At 41.6% G+C, this 20,832-nt stretch overlaps 2 protein-coding genes and 1 non-coding gene across 5 annotated transcripts in view; 1 reads left to right on the top strand and 2 right to left on the bottom strand.

The window, feature by feature from the left end:
* The window catches only part of MORC2 (MORC family CW-type zinc finger 2), a 46,657-nt gene extending 43,307 nt beyond the window's left edge, over window positions 1-3,350 (bottom strand). For all 3 annotated transcript variants that reach the window (XM_066370463.1, XM_066370465.1, XM_066370464.1), the window contains exon 1: window positions 1,860-3,350. In XM_066370463.1, the coding sequence (XP_066226560.1) occupies window positions 1,860-1,927 (68 nt within the window). In that variant the 5' untranslated portion in view covers window positions 1,928-3,350. The remainder of the gene's footprint in view (window positions 1-1,859) is intronic.
* TUG1 (taurine up-regulated 1) lies at window positions 2,716-12,490 on the top strand. The gene is made up of 5 exons (XM_066363755.1): window positions 2,716-2,964; window positions 3,235-3,274; window positions 3,343-5,653; window positions 5,922-6,048; window positions 6,734-12,490. The coding sequence occupies exons 1-3, from the start codon at window positions 2,716-2,718 to the stop codon at window positions 3,798-3,800; spliced, it is 747 nt and encodes a 248-aa protein (XP_066219852.1). The 3' UTR covers window positions 3,801-5,653; window positions 5,922-6,048; window positions 6,734-12,490.
* A 7,633-nt stretch (window positions 12,491-20,123) lies between these two features.
* On the bottom strand, window positions 20,124-20,230 carry LOC136396453 (U6 spliceosomal RNA). Its single transcript, XR_010749740.1, has one exon. It is a non-coding gene; the product is annotated as a U6 spliceosomal RNA (small nuclear RNA).
* Window positions 20,231-20,832: the final 602 nt, after the last annotated feature.

Below are 20,832 nucleotides of genomic sequence, written 5' to 3'. Positions count from 1 at the left end.
TGCTTTGGCTCTGTATGTCTACTGGTATGTTATAAAACAGCAAAATAAGCAAAGAGATATATGCCAGAATCCTCAAATTTGAGGCACACTGAGATAAAATTAAAGATTTTTAAAGTGAGAAGTAAACCCCTCCCTATATATATATAGACAAGAAAAGAAGTCCTTAATGGTAAAACTGACTAGAGTTAGTACCGCCTAATGGTTACAAGCACTAATCACTACTGCCAGATAAATCTTACTGCCTTACATCTGTCACTTAACCGGTGTGTAACCTTTGAGATGGAACTTAATCTCTTTGAGTCTCAGTTTCCTCAAATACAAAGGAGAAATTCCAGCAGTGTTGCCATAAATATTACTTTCACCTATGTTTAAAATAGTAACTGGCATGAAGCAACTAATTATTGTTACTACTGTTATATAATCAAATAGTTTTGGGGGAAGCTGGAAAAAGAACCCAGTTTCCAAAGTTCCATTCATATTATTCTATGACCATCAAATAGTCTACCATTTCAAATTTGGCTCCTCATTCCAAAATTCAGAACTGAGATAACCATTCATCAATCACAATCATCTGTGAACATTCAGTGACCTTCAAATACCGATTCTTAATGTGACAGTTCAAACATAAAAAGGATACTGAAGGTTTTCCCCAAGGCTATATTATAAACTAGTCAGCAGCCTTACCTAACTGGATTTGAGTCAACATCCATAGCATAAGAATTTGCCTAGGTAACCTTTACAGTACCTACTCTAAAACTACTTTAGTTCAATAAGCTTCTTAAACAAAACACAACAAAGCCAGGCTCTATACTTTGGCAATTCACTTAACTTAGAAAAATTTTATTTCCTTGGTAGGAAAAATAGCAAACAAAAAGTTACAGACATGACAACAAAGAAGACTGACAATTTAGGGCTCTGGTTTTGTTTCTAAGTCCTTTCTCATAAAATGACAAAAACTATTAAACTATTATTGGATAGTTGAAGTCTATATTCTCAACCTTGAAGGTGCTTCTTCAGATCTCTGGGCCATCATTTAGCTGCTCATCACCTCTCCACATACTAAAATGTTAGAATACTTACCTTCACCTCAAAAGTGATAAACGTATTAAAATACTATGTAGTTATGACCCAATGGATTACTTCCAAAAGAGTGAGCATAAGGACCTGAAACATTCCAGACCAATGTAGAGTGATAGTAATCTCTTCATGAACCCAAGAATCATGAAGATGGTATGTGTCCTGAGATTTGCACACATTTTGAGGAATGGCTATTTAAATCATAGATTTAAGCAAGTTGCCATTTCCTGTTTATTCATATGCTTACTTGATATGCATTTCCTGCATATGAAAACTATTTTGGATGTCGGGATAAACTTCCCAGGAATATAAAGCAACTGTTTGTTGAAAAAAAAAATTTTTTTCTTCTCAAAAGTTGTCATTTAAATGTCTTCATTCTATTTTTTTTTTTTTCCTTGTTAGAAAGAAAGAAAAAAAAAGTGCTATAACGCAACTATTTTGGCTGTTGACACTAAAGAGAATATTGAATGGTCCGACTTCTGGTGATCCAAAAACAGTACTTGTTGGATTCCTGTTAAACAGTTGAGAAACAACTCATTATAGTGACTTCAAATAACTAGTTTGCATTTGATCAAATAAATTTTGATCCAATAAATGGTCATATTCTTCTGGACTAGTAAGAAATATTTCACTGATCTCAGTTCTTCCAATAAAGAGCTCAAGGCTCATCCAGCGATACATTCCCAGAAGTGAGAAATCAAAATTTTCTGGGAAAAAGATTTCCATATTAATATCAAGAAATGAGTTATCAGTGACTACAGCGGCACCTACAGAGTACTTACGAATTTGTGTGCAGATATTCAAATGTTAGCTGAGCTCGATTCAAACTGCTGTAATTTGTGAAAGCCATGAGTGCAGTGAGGCCCAGTCGTTTAACCACTAACTGGGAAATGCGACCTTATAGTGGAACAGATTTTCCAGGATTCCTTCCAGAAAGATTTGGTAAGTCTGTGCTCCTTACAGTTAAACAAAAGTTCTCGACAACCTATCCAAAATATATTCAGAGATATCTAAAACCGCAAATGATTTCTCCTTTAAGTATTCTTTTAATCTTCTCAAAGGCTATGATGTAATATTTTGAATAGAAATATTCACAAATATGTAGTCGTAAGGAGCTTTAAGCGTTCAGTTGCGATAGTTCAGAGTTGAAATGTCTATGATCTTGAAGTAGATGGTACCGGAGTTGGCGATTTTATTACTGCTCAATCTTCATTTTCTTCGAGCCCTTTTTTGTTCTTCTAGGAACTTTACCAATCAGAAAACTTACCAACCTCTGTTATAAAAATGGACAATCGTCCATGTCTTTGCCGCCAATGATCCCAGGGTCCTTAAACAGACCCCAGACTGGCGACCATGCTGTCGACGATAGTTCCGGCTTCACTCCCAATTGAAAGACCTCTTAGCCACTGATGGCGAATTCGAGTCTTCGGAGCCCCGCCCCAATCTCCCCAGGGTAGTGGATCAAATTACCTACAATGACCTATTGAAACGCCTCAGTTAACCAGCCCAAATCAACTCCAGCGGGCCGCGCCCCTCCCCCACACTCCTCAGACAGCGGCCTCAGCTTCTCAGGCCCTTCCTGGGCCTCCCCTCAAGGCGAGGAGTTAGGACTAGTTTTCAAAGCCCAAACTGAGGGCAATGGCGAGCGCAGCACTCGACCAGGCGTTGCCCAGCGCTCGCGGCTGCCTTTGTCCCTCCCCACGGAATTGGAACTCAACAACCGCAGCGCGCTCTTGGAACCATGTGCTGCCGCCGCCGCTTCCTCCTCCTCCTCCTCCTCCGCCGCTGCCGCCGCGACACGAGCTGCCTGTGCGCAGCGCTGAATATGACGATGACAGCACTCAGCACCACGGAATTCAGCTTCTGGGCTGCTCCGCAACTGCTGCCGTAACCACCACAGCCACCGCTTTGTCTCCGCTAGCGCACAAGAACGCGGCTGCCTCGCGCACTCCCCGACGCCCCAAACCCCCGAGGCCTTCGCGGCGCACTCACCCAATCATAGAGCCGCAGCTCTTCCCGCCCCCGCCCTAAAACGACGCCTCCTGATTTGTGAGCAGTGTGCCCCCACGTGACCGGATCTTGTTAGCCGGCCCGCCCCTGTCACGTGAGAGAGAGCGCCTCTCTTCCTGCTTTCTTGACCCTCTCCGCCATTTAAAGAAACAGTACCGGGGGCGGGCCGAGCGACGCAGCCGGGACGGTAGCTGCGGCGCGGACCGGAGGAGCCATTTTGTCTCGTCGCCGGGGAGTCAGGCCCCTAACTCGAAGAAGCCCTGGCGCGCCCTCCCCCCCTCCCCGGTCTGGTAGGGCGAAGGAGCGGGCGCGCGGTCGATCGAGCGATCGGTTGGCGGCTCTTTCTCCTGCTCTGGCATCCAGCTCTTGGGGCGCAGGCCCGGCCGCCGCGGCGCGCGCCCGGTGGCCGTTGGCGCTCGCGCCGAGTCTTTCTTCTCGTACGCAGAACTCGGGCGGCGGCCTATGCGTTTGCGATTCGACGAGGAGTCGTCCGGGTGGTCGGCGGTGGCGGGCAGCTGCCCCGCCCCGCTGCTGGGGAGGCGGCGGCGGCGGGATTTGGCGCGGCCGGGGAAGCGGGGGTGGCCGGGGCCGGCCTGGAGGCCTGGCGCCACCCTTCGGGGTCTGCAAGGACCCAGTTGGAGGGACAGGAAGGTGCTGGGGGATGGTTGGTGGTTGGCTTTCTACTTTGCCTGTTCCTCCTCATGCCGCCTTAGTGAGAGGTGGGAGCCCTGGCGGCAGCTCCGGGGTGGGAGACAAGCTCCGGAGTCGGAAGAGCTGGGTTTGCTTCCGGGCCTAGCCACCAGTTGGCCGAGTGACATTGGGCAAGTCACTCTGTAATCTGTCTGCGCCTCAGTTTCCTCCTCGACCTATCGATGTTTGTGTGATTAAAAGCAGTTTGTAAACTAAAGCATCAGTGTACGTAAGTGGTAATTACTGTTTGTAAATTTTTTGAGTTGTAGTGAAGTAATTGCCCAGTCCATGGATTTTGAACCTGGGAACCTTGGATTGGAGTTGGAGATCCCCAAACTCCTTGAAATTGTATGCAGAAATTAGTGGGAATGAGGATCCATCGCCAACAGATTTTCAAAGGGAGATGAGTTAACCCCGAAAGAGTTAAGAACCACAATTTCTTTATGCCATAGGGAGGAAACTGAGGCCTAGATGTAATTTGGGATCCTTCACAACCAATTTTAAGCCCCTGTTTGAATCCCTGGGATATGTGAGCTTTTCTGTGCATAATGGATATTCGGGATAACAACACTCCACTGCTTGACTTCTTTTCTGAGTCCTTTCCTTTCCCTATGGGGTACCTAAAGGGTGGCTAATGCATATGGTACAGTGGCACCCAATATAAAGCAGCTAAAACTAGGAGTGGTTATGTCCTCTAGTATCAAGAAGCCTATGGCCATTAGTTCCTTGTTTGTTGCTGCTTATACTGGCGCCTGACTACCTAATTGGCTTTTTCGTTGACCGTTTTCCATGACCATGTTTGCCATCTGTTATACTTGCTCCAATTTTATATCCGTAGTTGATGTGGTTGGTAGTGAGCAGGCTTATTTTTAAATGGTGCTGTCAAGTCTAGCTAATTAACGGTGCAGGTGGATTTTTAGCAAGCTGGCTCACTGGAAAAGACTGAACCAGGCATGGAATTCCTGGACATGTTGGGGGATTTATTAAATGAAGGTTAACATTCTCTGAAAAGTTTTGTTAGAATCTCTGCCGAACCTCAGTAGGTTTGGAAGTGTTTCAAAGCTTAACTTTTTCCTGAACTGCTTTGTATTCTGTTTGCTTGCAAGTGTGTTACTAAGGTGGCCAAAATGCCAATTTTTTGCTTCGATGTTCATTGTTAGCTGCTCTTGTCTAATTTCAGGCTGTTACCCAGCAAACACTTATGTAAATGTTTGAACAGTTGGATTTCAAACATTTTTGTTTTGTGGAGTGGTACGGCTCTAAGCAAATGAACACACACGTTTAAGTGTATTTTGTCCGGTCAGGTGTTACCCAGATCTACTATTACATACAAATGTCTGAAAAATATCAATTGACTGTTCCCTTTACCTAAAGGGCAGAGACAAATGATCTCACTTCCAGAGAAATGTTTTGGAGAAAAATGTGTTGGTTTTTTAGGTCTTTTGTAGTAAAATCTGGATGTACTGCAAAAGAATCTTAAGACTGGTGATAAGAAGCTTTTCTCCCCAGAAAAGAGGGAAAAAAAGACAACTGGAACTCAAAGCTTGAAATTCTGTGACATAACATGAGATGTCCAGGATAGGAGGTTGAAGGGGTTTCACTACAATTCTGCACTAGCTGGAGCAGATAGTGTTGCCACGGCATGGACTCCAGATTTGGAAGACCTGAGACCTGGAGGACTTTTGGGGATGTGACAGGAACTCTGGAGCTGAATATTTTTATTTTGAATTTTGAGACTATTGACCTCGCTTTCAGAAGAGAGACAACTAAGAAAGCAATGCTACCCACCATTGCTGTTACTGGGAATTTGAAGACCTGAGTTTTTGCCAGACCATCAGTACAAACTCTAGTAACACTACATCCAAAGTGAATTACGGTACTTGCCATTTTCCAAAATGTCTTAATTTGTTACCGTCTGCACTTTTGTTTGTACTCTCTTTCTGTATCCTAAAATGTCTTCCTATGGTTCTTCACCTGCCAAAATGCTGCCATTTTCTCCTTTTCCACCTCAGATGCTCTCTTCTCCATTAGGTCTCTTAACTTTAACCAGAAATAATCCTTTTAAGATTTTGTTGTATACCTTTGTATATGATACCCTATAAAGTAGACATTTGCATGTGTTTTTTTTGTTTGTTTTCTTGCAGATATCAAACCCCTTGGAAAAAAGGGTCTTGTCTTACGAATCTTTGCCCACACATACTACCGCATATGATGAAGCATTTAATAGAAAGGAGGAATTTAGAGAGCAGGCTATCTCAGAATAAGCATTCAGTAAGTGGTTGCTTAATCATTAATTGATAACATGGTTACTCTTGTTTGGGGGGAAATCACTAGGTATGTGCCATGTTGCTTCCTTTGTTTTGTGTTTTTATTATTTTTTAATTCTAAATTTAAAAAGATTTCGGGAGCCCTCAAACCAAAGAGAAATTGATATGTTGCATAGAGAAGGGTGTGTGAACCACAGCTTTATTCCCTACATATCTTATTCTCTCCCACTGAAGGTGGAATCTTGTTAGAATGAAACTTAAGGACAGCTTTTTTTTCATAAGACAGTTTAAGAAAGGCATTGGAAAAGGAAGAAGGGCATATCGCCTTGTCCTTGGTGTTGGTTTGCAAACTTAAATTCATTTTTTTGTGTGTTCCTTCTATGGAGCCCTTCTTTCTTCCCACCAACCACTGCCCAACCACCTGAATGCAATCAAATTACTCCCACAAAAGTATGAGACAGTTTATTCTCAAAGAGTCAAGAAACAGTCTTTGCCAGAGAGCTCTTTATGTTCTTATTATCACTGATTGTTAATCATAGGGCTTATGAAGAATTAGTCCCCATCAGGCAACTGATGTGCTGACAAGCAAACCCACCCCAGCATTAGAGTCCTGTGTTTGTAACTTCATGTATTTGTTACCTGTTTAGTCCTTGGACCTTCTGACCATCTTCCTTGTGCTGTTTCATCAGCCTACAGAATTGATACCTGGATTTTGCCCATGATGATTCTGTCATCTTACTACTGAAGAAGACACTATTCCAGCAGACCACTGTGACCCGAGGGACATTCAACCATCATGATGTGGCCTTCACCTCCACTCCTGTCCAGTGTACCCAGATTGAGCACCACCTTTTATGTGAAGTCACACTCGTCAAGCTAAATAGCTGAAGCTATTTAATCACAACAGAGGCCCAGTTTGTTCCATGAGTGTGTATTTTATTTCTTCATTTACAGCCTTCAGAAACAATAAATTTGGACCAGGGGATTTTTTGTTACCAACAGTGTCTGAAGAATGGCAACTTCTTGAAAATGACATTGGACCACATCCCACAATCTCAAATGTTTGAAGTTTATGAAGTGTTGAGGATCCCACCCAGGTCACTGAATACTACTCTTTTTCCACCTCAAGTCTGTAGTATCCTACTGAATGAGAAAGATATTCTGACCAGTTGGGATTAAAACAGGCACAGTGAAGTTCTCATAGCATCTTCTTTGGGATTACTCAGGAACCAGAACTTTCATACAAATGTAAGAAATTTTACAAAGGAATCCTTTACCTAACAACATCTCAAAGCTTCAAACAGATTCCAGAAAAGGCTTCTTGAGACATCCAGGTAGAACCTATATGGTATTCCCTCATGTTTATATCGCACTTTACAGTTTCAAAGCACTTTTACATGCATTAATATCAATTATCAAAATCACACAATAATTTATAATCCCTTTTTGAAAATGAAAATGGGATTTGAAAGGTTACCCAAGGCGGCACAGCTACCAAGTGGTAGAGGCCAGGCCTTCTGACTCCCAGTCCAGTTCTTTCCTTGGAATTAATTAGACCCTACTTTAACTGCAGTGTTAAGATAACTTCAGGTTGGGAACCCCAGAAAAGTTTTCCAACTTTCTGATCTAGTGCCCTCAACAAGGATGTTGTAAATGTAATATTTTGATGTCTGTACCTAGACCAGAATTCCATGGAATTACCCCTAAGGTTTAGGAGCAGACTGTCTCTATGGCAGTAGATTGCTCAGTCAACAAGATGCCTGTTTATCTTAAAACACTACTACCCAACATGAAACATGAAGCTACTTTTAGATCTTTTATCTATCTTCATGGTCTTTCCAAAGATGACCTAATTGATTGGGGATTCCTGTTTATATCATGCCCTTGTTTTTTTGTTTTTAAGTTTTACATTCTAGGACACCTAAGATCTTATCTATAGTTCTTTATCCCCAAACTAATATTTATACAAAATGAGCCATCCATTTAGAGCAGTACTGTTCATGTATGTGTATTTATATATATGACATATACATAATATATATTTCATGTAGAGTTTTTGTAGTCCAGTACGGTGGTAAAAATACTGTAAAATGTGTCCCCTCCCTGATTGATAATGCAGTATAGTCTATTAAAGGATATCAGAAGGCTTGCAGCAAAAAGACTGTCCTTTAGCTGTTTAACCTGTTATGTTCTAAGTTTAACCAAGCATAGAATGTTGTTGTTGCAGCATTTTTAATGGAATGAGGCAACTGCTTTAGAGTGGCATTGCCAGTGCTTCTTGAATGCCAACAGTCCTTCATCTTGACCATTACCTTGATTTTCTGTAAAAAGAACATTGTGAAGATTTGTGGGAATGCAGAGGAAGGGAATGGGGGAAACAGTTCATCTAAATTTGGATGGATTCTGTGACATTTAGCAATATATTTCTCTGTCCCTAGAATTGTGCTGTAAACCTAGTTCAAGTGCATTGCATCTCAGGTGGGTGTGAAAATTGGGAAGGGAAGAAAGGAAGAGGATGGAGAAAACAGGGAAGAGGGGTGAGAAGGAAATAATTTGTTAGAATTTTAAAGTTGTGGCCCACTGAGATTTTATCAGTGTTTGAAGGGAAGTCATCAAAAAACCCAGTGCTATTGTCACTTAAAACCTACCTGTTCTTTGATAGTCACAAGCCGAATTTCAGGCAATGAGAATTTATAGCAGACTTGAATGTTAATTTTGTAATTCTATATAATGTGGCCCACCTTAGGGGAAGACTAGGAAAGCACTTTGGCTTACCAAAGGCTCACACAGTTTCTGGTTTCTGTGACCTATTTTTTGTATTTCAGCATTTTGTGAACAACTTACTCTTAGATCATTGGTTTTCCAAAGGCTTTGTGGCCATGAAGCCCTTTGAATGAAAACTATGTGGAAGCCCAAAGTAAAAGTGAAGCTGCTCTGGATGAAGCAGGAGTGGGGGGCCTGAAACCTGCCACAAGCGTCTTCCTTTACCACCATGGTGACACCTAAGGAGACTTCTTCCCAACATCTAGAATTCCTCAGAACACATTTTGAAAAACACTGCCCTAGACAACAATATGTTCAACCTAAATGGTATTCTGATCTGTACCTATCCAACACATTCCATGTTCAGTTGTTACTGAACATTCTTAGGAATAATAACTATGGGAAAACTCAGAAAAGTGCAAGAAGATGGGTGTATTTGCCCCCTGAGTAGTTATATGGGCCAAAATTGGTATCAAATGGACCTAAAATAACAGCCTTCTGCCCCCAGATGAACTTCCAGGGATTCCTGGGTACTCTACACTGACAAACCCCCTTACCCAGCTTCTTTCACAAACACCAGATGCTCTAGTGGTACTTGAAATATGTGAATTTGAAGTCTTGATCCTTCTTGGATACCTGAATTGCCAGGTATTGAAGCTGATGCCTCATTGAGGCCATAGTAGACCAACTTGTACATTGGACCTCCCATCATCAGCCATGGTACTCTACTTCATGTGCAAGGGTTGGCCATTAACACTGAAAGCAGCATTCAAATACTGGCAACTTTAACTAAAAGAGTACCTGGTTTTATCACTCATTCTCAAACCGAAAGTCGGTATGACTCAACCATTGGCAGTTATACTGCAGCTTGGTTTTTACTAACTTTAACTGCTGTTTCCAGGATAAATTAGCTAATAACCTTTCAAAAGCTAAAATATTTCCTCCATCATTGGCATATCTGCCTGGCATATTCTGCTCTAAAATTATGAATGCTCAGCTCTAACTACATGTAAGACCTGATCCATAGGAGACAATCTTTGAACATCTTTTCTCATGTATGTGATTTAAATGTGGCTGTTTGGAACATTTTCTTCTAGCCAGTGAGCATTTCTCTTTTAAGATGGATCTTTCCCATGTCTGGTACCATCAGCTGTAGGTATTGGGAATATTTTGAGGTAGGCCTTTTGACCAGGCCATGATAGCTTACTTGCTGGGAACCTCAAATTGTGTATCATATACTTTTTTTTTTTTGCTGGAAATGTAGACTGACTTGAAAAAAATCTACAAAACCTGCAGCTAAGGATTTTGTCAGTAGACTCAAGCTTCCTGCTGCTTTTTCCTAATCATAAGACCACAGTACCTTGTCCTTGTGGATATGTTCGTGGGATTTTATCTGTCTCAATACTATTGTTTTACACTGATTCAGAGTGGCTGACTTCATTCCTTGCCATGAGATACTCTCAGGCATTGAGACAGCTTACCTGTTTCTGCAGGAAGGATTCAGTTTATGAACTTCTGGTCTACATCATGGTGAACAAGTAGACTTTGATTTATGTCATGAGAAAATCTCATTTACTTCACAGTTGACTTAAGGGCCAGCTGTCCTCAACTACTCTAATGAATGCACTGGTTAAATACTGGGAATGGTTTCTTTATATCTCTTATCCACTAGACTATGAAAACACGGCTTGGTCAGTAAGTCATCAAATGAGGCCTCAGTCTGGTTACTCTAGACTGCTCACTGTCAACAAAAGTAAAATAACTATCCTGCTTGTATACAGAACTATTATTTGTAAAGGAAAAATTGTCTACAAACTCAAGTTTTCTGCTACCTTCAAAATACCAGCTAGACTTTTCTTTTTCCTGTTCAGGAAAATACATTGATCTACACTGCCAGTCATTCCCTTCAATCCTGTCAGACTCATTCAAAATGAGGGGCTTCAGGTGCGGATGATCATCTTTCACGAGTCTGATGAACACTGTATATATAAGAACTGATGGTTGAAAAAGTAAAAAGCCTAAAATTCAAACCTAGGATCTTATTACTATCTCCATGCCTCAGATCTCAGAATCTAAGTCCAGCAGCACCATTCCACCATTTTGAGGCCTTGACTTCTTTTTGATTCCCAGAAGATGCAGACTTGATTACCAAAGAAAGGAGGGCCAATCTTAATGAACCCTATCACTCCCAGATATAGCATAGACACCTAAACAGAACCTCAATTCTGGATTGAGAATATAGCCTTCTGAGCTGAAAATTTTGGGGCAAATGAGCAGGAAAATGAAAGCTGCTGTACCTGGCTGGCTATTTAAGATCAGAAAATTGAATCCCGAGTAAACACTATGGATTAACCCTGGAGTACTCAGGGTAAAAACTAATTTATAGAGCTTCAATATTAAACTGCATGTTCTATATCATTCTGGTTATTGGTATGGCTGGCCCTACTGAAGGTACCCTACTTAACCTATTTACCTGACTCAGTGCTTGCCTGCCTCTTTTTGACATGTTTCTACAATCAGCCTTACTGTCCACGAGATGACTACAACTGATGTCAGTCTATCTTCTACCCAATTCCACCAAGGAGTTTTGAACCCAAGCAACCTGCACCTCACCTCACCAGGACTTAATGTTCTCAACAGGAAGGACCATGCTATGTACTCTGGCCAGCACCAGCCTTTTTTTTTTTTAAGCCTATATATATATATTTTTTATCATTTTTCAGCACCTGGGACCCCTTCAACCAGATCTGAAGGACTCCAGTAGGACTACACTGTCAGTTTCTCTCTTCTGCAGTAATACAGAGGTGCAACTGATTCACCAGTACAGAAATGAGAAATGTTCAACTTGGCAAAAGACTTGAACACAAGTTTTCACAAACTTAAGATTTACTTTACTTGCCATTGGGAGGCTAGTTGTCTTGCACTGAGTCCATAGATAGTTGGGCTCTCGGACTCAATACTTATTTTGAAGCTCTATTGTATCATCCAGAGTATGTTACTAAGGACATGACTATTCCATTCAAATGGATTATAAGCTTCTTTTGAGGACATACTCCTCATGATGTTTTTTTCAGAACACTTTTATTATCAAGAAAGTGACAATGCCAGCTGTTACCATTCAACTTTATGAGCAGAAGTTAAACTTGTTCGATATCTGGTCTTATCACTGATAGCAGTTATTTTTAATTGACCAGTATTCATTCTATCTCTTTGTAACAACTTGATGTTTCTTGGAACCACATCTCCCTATTTTCAGTCCATGTAGTTCAGACAGTATGACCTAACCTTAAGGTTCATGTGTGGATGTATAATTCAGACCTGATCAATCAGCAGAGTTCATCTCCTTGATCATCATGATTGATGCAGGAATGGTCATGTGATTCAAGTTGATCCAGTGATATTCAATCCTAGGAGTTTTACTGAACTGTGGAAGAGGAGAAACTCAGAAACACTATTTTCTGAGGTTGCTTAGCTTTGTAGGATGGAAAAGCTCAAAACAGCAGGGTCCACAATATCAAATGTGCCAGTGAGTGAAGCCAGTGCAGAGGAAAGCAGAGCCAAATGATGGAGAGACTTGAGTCCTGATGACAGTTTGTGCTCCTGGATCCACCTGTGCCTGAAGCTAGTATATCCTCTGGATTTTTCAGTTTTGTGAACCAATAAATACCCTTTTGTTTAAGTTACTTTGAGTTGGGTTTCTTTTGCTTGAAATTGAGTCCTAATATACTATCAGCCAATACCAAAACTTGACATCCAAATATTTATTAAACCAGGTCATGGCCACAATGAAATTATTTTCCAAATTGAAAGGGTGAGAAAGGAACTGACATTATTTAAGACAAACATAAAAATTCATTACATGGTAGAAAAGCATACAAGAAAACCTAAATGTTTATCAGTAAGGGATTGATTAGATAATATGGTTTAACCATTTTAAGAAAATTTACATGTCAGAATGAGTAAAGTACACTTACTGTGTGTGAACACAGGAAAAAAATGGCCATTATATTAAGTGAAACAAACCATTGATAGGAAAATGTAGTGTGAAAATTTAAAACATGTTTATAATATATAGAAAAATCTATTAATAGCTTTCTTGGAACAGTTTAGCTTACATGAAACTTGGAACTTGATACATTTCTGTATTTGAGTATTTTTCACTACTCACATTACTTGTAAACTTTATTTAAAATTAAAGATTTTTTTGCCCTGGCTAGATAGCTAGCTCAGCTGGTTAGAGCATCATCCAGAAGAGCAGAGGTTGCTGGTTTGATCCCCAGTCAGGGCACTTACAGAAACAGATTGATACTCCTGTCTCTCTTTCCCTCTGTCCTTTCCCCTCCTAAAATCAGTAAAATGAATATTCAAAAAAAAAGAATTTTTAAAATTAGGTCTAGTTGCCCTGGCTGGTTGGCTCAGTGGTAGAGCATCGGCCTGGCGTGCGGAAGTCCCGGGTTCGATTTCCAGCCAGGGCACACAGGAGAAGCGCCCATCTGCTTCTCTACCCTTCCCCCTCTCCTTCCTCTCTGTCTCTTTCTTCCCCTCCCGCAGCCAAGGCTCCATGGGAGCAAAGATGGCCCGGGCGCTGGGGATGGCTCTATGGCCTCTGCCTCAGGTGCTAGAGTGGCTCTGGTCGCAACAGAGCAATGCCCCGGATGGGCAGAGCATCGCCCCCTGGTGGGCGTGCCGGGTGGATCCCGGTCGGGCGCATGCGGGAGTCTGTCTGACTGCCTCCCCATTTCCAGCTTCAGAAAAATACAAAAAAAAAAAAAAAATTAGGTCTAGTGCTTACTATTTGACATTGGCAAGTTACTCAACACTGAGCCTGTTTCATCAAATAATTTAAAATACCTGCCTTAGTCTTAGTGATTATTTGAATAAACATATTCATCATCTATATTATTCAAACTGACAGATCACTGCACCTTGTTTGAGAAACTGAGCTCAGTAATTGTTCCTTAACTTTTCAAACACATCTCTTTAAATGTCCAAGTATTCTCAGAATGTCAGAACTTCAGTTTAAAAGATTATTTAAGCCTGACCAGTTGGTGGCACAGTAGATAGAACGTCGGACTGGGACAGAGGACTCAGGTTTGAAACCCAAGGTCGCCAGCTTGAGCGTGGGCTCACCAATAGAGCCCACGGAGTTGCTGGCTTGAGTGTGGGATCGTAGATGTGACACCATGGTTGCTGTCTTGAGCCCAAAGGTCACTAGCTTGAACAAGGGGTCATTTGCTCTGCTGTAGCCCCCGGGTCAAGGCACATATGAGAAAGCAATCAGTGAACAACTAAGGAGACAAAAGAGCCTCAATGAAGAATTGGTGCTTCTCATCTCCCTTCCTATCTGTCCCTATCCGTCCCTCTGTGTGTGTGTGTGTGTGTGTGTGTGTGTCATTAAAAAAAAAAAACAAGGTTATTTAATTCTCAACTGATACTAGTCTATTAAGACCTTTATTGCAGTTTTCACATTAGGTAGAGGAAGGAAAACTCCCATTTTTTTGACATTCTGGGTATTCTCACTACAGTCAAGGTCATTAATAACCTTTTTAATGCTAAGTTCATTACATAAACATCTAAACTTTTAGTAGCACAGATAACTCCCACCAGCATCTTAACATCCTTTAAATGCAAAGACTTTTCCCACAGCCTTCCTGCCTTTCTGGCTCTTTTGTGCCTAGAGATTTTTCTCCCTGTTGTTTAAATATTAGTATAGTATACATCCATTGATTTTTGGCCTCCCTTAAATCATTTTCCCTTTCCTTTAGTGTAGATCTCCATTTCTCCTTTGGACCACTACCCATTCTGGGGTGTTAGTTGAACTAATTTACAGTATTCTGGCCTTATAGCCTTGACTGAGGTTTGATGTTGTGCTCCAAGCTTGTCCAATCAAAATTTCCCTCCGACTTACTTTGAGTCTTAAAAGGTGACAAAATTACAGGACCTAAGTCACTCTGATGGCAGTGTTCCCAAGGAAAGCATGTAAAAGTTGGTGCAAGGATGTCCCCACATATCACATATGCCCTGGTTCCTGTTGTCAAGGCCTAGTTATCCAGTTTTCTTTCAGGTGTCCCCAAACTGCAGCCCCCTGAGGCCATTTATCCAGCCCCCACTGCTCTTCTGGAAGGGGCACCTCTTTCACTGGTGGTCAGTGAGAGGACCACTGTATTTGGCAGCCCTCCAATGGTCTGAGGGACAGTGAATTGGCCCCCTGTGTAAAAAGTTTGGAGACCCCTGGTAGACTATCATATGTTCTCTTTATATGTTTCTCTTTTATTTGTAAGCCAAAGAGGGTTTCAATTGCTGGCAACCAAATGAGACTTGATAGTTCAATAGTAGGTTTCAGACCCTCAGGAACATGGAGGATCTGGAATTGATTATTATACTGAGACTGAAAGCCAGTTAACACTTGATTTATGTCCCTGGATGGAGAGAGAGGTGATGAGCAATTTATAGTGGCAAAACAAGATGCTTTTCCATCATTTGGAATCATATACCTATTGCAGGCAAAATTTGACTAGGTAGCTGTTGACAATAGGACAATTGGAAGTGGATAAGGAAGGCCAAGACAATCATTGAGTTATAATGGTTACTTGGATGACATTAGATAAGACAAACTCAAACCCAGAAATTTACCTGTAGGCATAGAATAAAAGCCAGGGCCTTTCTGTGTCTAAGATGAACAAATATCTGTGCTTAATTCAAAAACTACAACTTGGAGATTGATTCCACAAATTGCAAAATCACAATGCTGACTGAATTTGCAGCTTTATTAAGATCTCCTTTGTGAGAGTTAAGGCATTAATCAGAAAACAGTCTTGCAGAGCTCTGATATCTAGGAGAATTCAAAAGACTTGGAAATTTTCAACCTTTGTGTATTTTAGGAATGAAAGTTTGGGTCTTCCTGTCAAAAACAAAAAACAGCTGAAAAAAATATAGAGAGATTATATTGAAAGAAGAAATAAGTACCAACTACAGCCCTGTGACTTACTGAAGGAATAAGATCTATATAGCCTTACCTATATCTCTTAGTTTGCCATGTCTTTTTATCCACCTTTCCTCTTTCTCCTTTTCAGTACTTTGCCCCTCACACTTGCCTGAAATGCAAGCATGAACACAGGGGTCGCCTAAAGCCATCGGAAAATACATATTTATTATACAATACATTTTTAAATAAAATATGTATTTTCCGAAGGCTTTAGGTGACCCGTGTTTTGGTTGTTCGACCCCCGCCAGGGTCGCGACCCACAGGTTGCGAACCGCTGCCTTAGATTATCTCCCTTGGGGAAAAGATGAATCCATTTTTTACAGTATGTTAAATGGAAGCATTTATAAAATGGTTCATGATGAAGAATGCATATCTGGAGTAGCCAAGAGATAGAACCTAGTGGACAGCCATATTTGCATACCAAGTGTCTTTCCCTGCTTCCTTTGAGTATAACTGCATACCTTTCCTTTGGGAAGCTACCCCTCTCTCATGCTACCAGAAGATAGTATGTAAGGAGGCATATGAGTTCCTGTTACTGAGATTTCCTTAGTTCCCCAGGTTTCTGGTTAAGCTTCTTTAACTTTTGTGAACTGCCTCATATCCTTCCAATAAATTACATTGGCTGGACAGGCTGCTACAGATTTCACAAGGTATCTCCATACAACCATATGCAGAGATCCTGTAGCCATGGTTGGTTTTTGTTACTTACAGAGAAACCCATGTTCCTCCTATATCTTAGGCCTTGCCCCATAGACTCAAAGATTTCATTCCAATGGCTTTCATTTCCAGCTGTATGTTGATAACCTCCTATTTAGGTTATAGAATAATAGGAATAGATGATTCCTATTTTCAGCCCAGATGTTTTCAGAGCTTCATATCTGAGTGTGAATATCCACCTGCATCTGGATATTCCACCTGCTTGATTAACACAGAGATACCCCACACTGACCCCATCATTTTCCCCTCAAAATCGGCTCTTTAGTGTTCCCCTTTTTTTAAAGCGAGAGGGAGGGAGACAGACAGGAAAGGAGAGAGATGAGAAGCATCAATTCTTTGTTGCTGCACTTTAGTTCATTGCTTTCTCATATGTGCCTTGATTGGGGGGGGGGGGTTTACAGCCAAGCCAGAGACACCTTGCTCAAGCCAGCGATGTTTGGGCTCAAGCCAGTGACCATTGGGTCATGTCTATGATCCCACACTCAAGCCAGCGACCCCACTCTCAAGCTGGTGAGTCCACACTCAAGCCGGACGAGCCTGCACTCAAGCTAGCAACCTCAGAGATTCAAACCTGGCTCCTCAGCATCCCAGGCTGATGCTCTATACACTGTGCCACCACCTGGTCAGGAGAGTGTTCCATCTTTTTTTATTAATGGCAGCATCCTTTACTGTTTCTCAAACCAGACATGGTCATTATTCTTGACATTTCCCTATCTTCTTTCACACCCTGGAAATTCCTATCAATCATTAAATTCTCTTAGTTTATCATGTAGATATATCTCAAAACCATCTTCAGGCCCTGAGCAAGTAGTTCAGTTGGTTAGAGCGTCAACGCAATATGCCAAGGTTGCAGATTCAATCCCCAGTTAGGACACATACAGGAATCAATAAGTGAATGCATAAATAAGTAAAACAAATTGATCTCCCTCCCTTTTTTCCTCTCTCTAAAATCAATAAAAAATAAAATCAAAACCCATTGATATTTAGAACTACCCAATTACTACTTATTACTATGAATACTGTAATTTATTTTCTTCCAAATTCCCCTTTCCATGAAGTTTCTAAATTAAATCTGATATATATAACTACTATATAAATAAAGCTATAGTAAGATGCCCAGAAAGCAACCAGATCTCTACCTCACAACACACAAAAAAAATAGGCCCTGGCCAGTTGGCTCAGCGGTAGAGCGTCGGCCTGGCGTGTGTGTGTGTGGGGGGGACAACCCGGGTTCAATTGCCGGCCAGGGCACATAGGAGAAGCGCCCATTTGCTTCTCCACCCCCCCTCCTTCCTCTCTGTCTCTCTCTTCCCCTCCCGCAGCCAAGGCTCCATTGGAGCAAAGATGGCCCGGGCGCTGGGGATGGCTCCTTGGCCTCTGCCCCAGGCGCTAGAGTGGCTCTGGTCGCAGCAGAGCAACGCCCGGAGGGGCAGAGCATTGCCCCCTGGTGGGCAGAGCTTCGCCCCTGGTGGGCGTGCCGGGTGGATCCCGGTCCGGCGCATGCGGGAATCTGTCTGACTGTCTTTCCCCGTTTCCAGCTTCAGAAAAATACAAAAATAAATAAATAAATAAATACCAGAAGGACTACAAATTAAAATGAAATATTGGAAGAAGAATTTTTAGCAGACTATTTTTACAACTGATGGGAGATCTTAAGCTAAACAGGAAACTACAAGACCTAAAGGAAATAATAGACACATTTGATAACATAAATAAATTTTGGGAAAACACTGTCTTGGTTCTATAAAAGATAATTGACAGGCTGTAGAAATTAAGTGACAGAGGATTAATGTCCCTAATATACAAAGAGTTTCTACAAATTGATCACTACATAACAATCTAATAAGAGACATAACTCAGAAGAAATTGAAAAGATCACCAGTGCTAGCCACTAATCATTTACTTGTTTGCTACATACCAGACATTATTTCAGGCACTTTATAAGTATTATTTAATCCTCATAACTTTCCCTATAAGAAAGGTAATATCGCTGCTTTACAGCTAAGGAAAAGGGCTTGGAGAAATAAAGTAAGTCATATAAAAGGTGGTCACACATCTTGAGTTATGACTCAAACTCAGATGGCCTGACTCCAGAGTCTGAACCATTATGCTATTCTGCATTTTGATAAACATATGAAAGAGGATTGGGTGTACACATGGCCAGTGGCAAAATTTTAAAAAGGAATGACCTCCAGTGCTGGCAAGAATTAGGGTAAATGAAAACTTTTGTACATTGTTGGTGGCAATGTGGATTGTTCCAATCTTTTTGAAAAGTCATCTGGCCATATCAATTAAAATTTTTAAATGCACTTTTTAACCCAGCAGTCTGTGTCACTTAAAACACTGAGATATAAGGACATCAGTATAAGAAGTTTGCTGCAGCATGGTTGTAGTAGTAGTAAAATGGAAATCACTTGACAGTCCATCAAAAGGGAATGGTTGAATGAATTACAGAACATCTGTACTCTAGAGCAGGGGTCCCCAAACTTTTTACACAGGGGGCCAGTTCACTGTCCCTCAGACCATTGGAGGGCCAGACTATAAAAAAAACTATGAACAAATCCCTATGCACACTGCACATATCTTATTTTAAAGTAAAAAAACAAAACAGGAACAAATACAATATTTAAAGTAAAGAACAAGTAAATTTAAATCAATAAACTGACCAGTATTTCAATGGGAACTATGGGCCTGCTTTTGGCTAATGAGATGGTCAATGTCCGGTTCCATATTTGTCACTGCTAGATGTAACAAGTGATGTCACGTGCTTCCGGAGCCGTGAAGCGTGCATCCCACGTCACTGGAAGTAGTACTGTATGTGAGCAATGCCATGCTTTGCGTCTCTCACTGACCACCAATGAAAGAGGTACCCCTTCCGGAAGTGCGGCGGGGGCCGGTAAATGGCCTCAGGGAGCCGCATGTGGCCCGCGGGCCGTAGTTTGGGGACCCCTGCTCTAGAGTATTATACAGCTGTAAAAATGCATCAGATCGCCCTGGCCGGTTGGCTCAGCGGTAGAGCGTCGGCCTAGCGTGCGGAGGACCCGGGTTCGATTCCCGGCCAGGGCACACAGGAGAAGCGCCCATTTGCTTCTCCACCCCTCTGCCGCACTTTCCTCTCTGTCTCTCTCTTCCCCTCCCGCAGCCAAGGCTCCATTGGAGCAAAGATGGCCCGGGCGCTGGGGATGGCTCTGTGGCCTCTGCCCCAGGCGCTAGAGTGGCTCTGGTCGCAATATGGCGACGCCCAGGATGGGCAGAGCATCGCCCCATGGTGGGCGTGCCGGGTGGATCCCGGTCGGGCGCATGCGGGAGTCTGTCTGACTGTCTCTCCCCGTTTCCAGCTTCAGAAAAATGAAAAAAAAAAAAAAAATGCATCAGATCTCTAGCTCTTAACCTGTGGCATGTCTATGATGTATTTAAGCAAAAACAGAAAGTTACAAAGTAATGTACATCATGAGAACCCATTTTTGTGAAAATAAAACCTAAAGATGTGGCCAAATGATCATGAAAGAAAGTTGGAAGGACACAACAGACTATTATGACTTATATGGAGTTTGGGCACATGCCCCCCCCCCCTTTTTAAGAGCTTACTCATAAAATTTTTAATTTTTTTTAATTTTTTTATGGAACGCTTCACAAATTTGCGTGTCATCCTTGCGCAGGGGCCATGCTAATCTTCTCTGTATTGTTCCAATTTTAGTATATGTGCTTGCAAAGCGAGCACTCATAAAATATTTTTAAGAGGTAATTTAATTGCAACTGGACATTTTTGAATTAGAATATGCTAATAGAAGACTGATGATCAAAAAAGGAGGGTGACACATACTAATAATTATGTCATATATTTAAGGTTGCCTTTTGAAGGTGATTGATTTCCAGGTGACTGGTCCTCAATTTTTAGCTAGCCACTCTCTAAATCAAAGAAACAGCTGTCCATTAGGATGCCACATTCTGACAAAAATGGGTTCTCTCCCTTTATTTGTTATTCCCAAAATAAATATTACATTTCTCAGCCTTCACTGCAGATAAACAATTTTAGCTAGTGGGGCATGAGCAACTTCTGGTACAACTAAGAAAGGTATTTCCTTTTGTATTTAATCCACTGACTTTAGAACTGTAAGATTATAAGCCTGGCACTGCTGGCAACCATCTCACTACCACAAGACTGCCTTTCTGAGAATGGAACTTACACAAGGACTGAAAAAGAAAATCCTTAAAACATATTGTTCCCTGGATCCAACCATGCCTGAAGCTAAACTAACCCTGGACATTTTTTTACAAGCCAATAAAGATTTATTTGCTTATTCAGTTTGAGCTCTCTTCTCT

Source organism: Saccopteryx leptura, chromosome 2, assembly GCF_036850995.1.
Source record: "Saccopteryx leptura isolate mSacLep1 chromosome 2, mSacLep1_pri_phased_curated, whole genome shotgun sequence".
NCBI lineage: Eukaryota > Metazoa > Chordata > Mammalia > Chiroptera > Emballonuridae > Saccopteryx > Saccopteryx leptura.
This window is presented reverse-complemented; position numbering and strand designations above follow the sequence as displayed.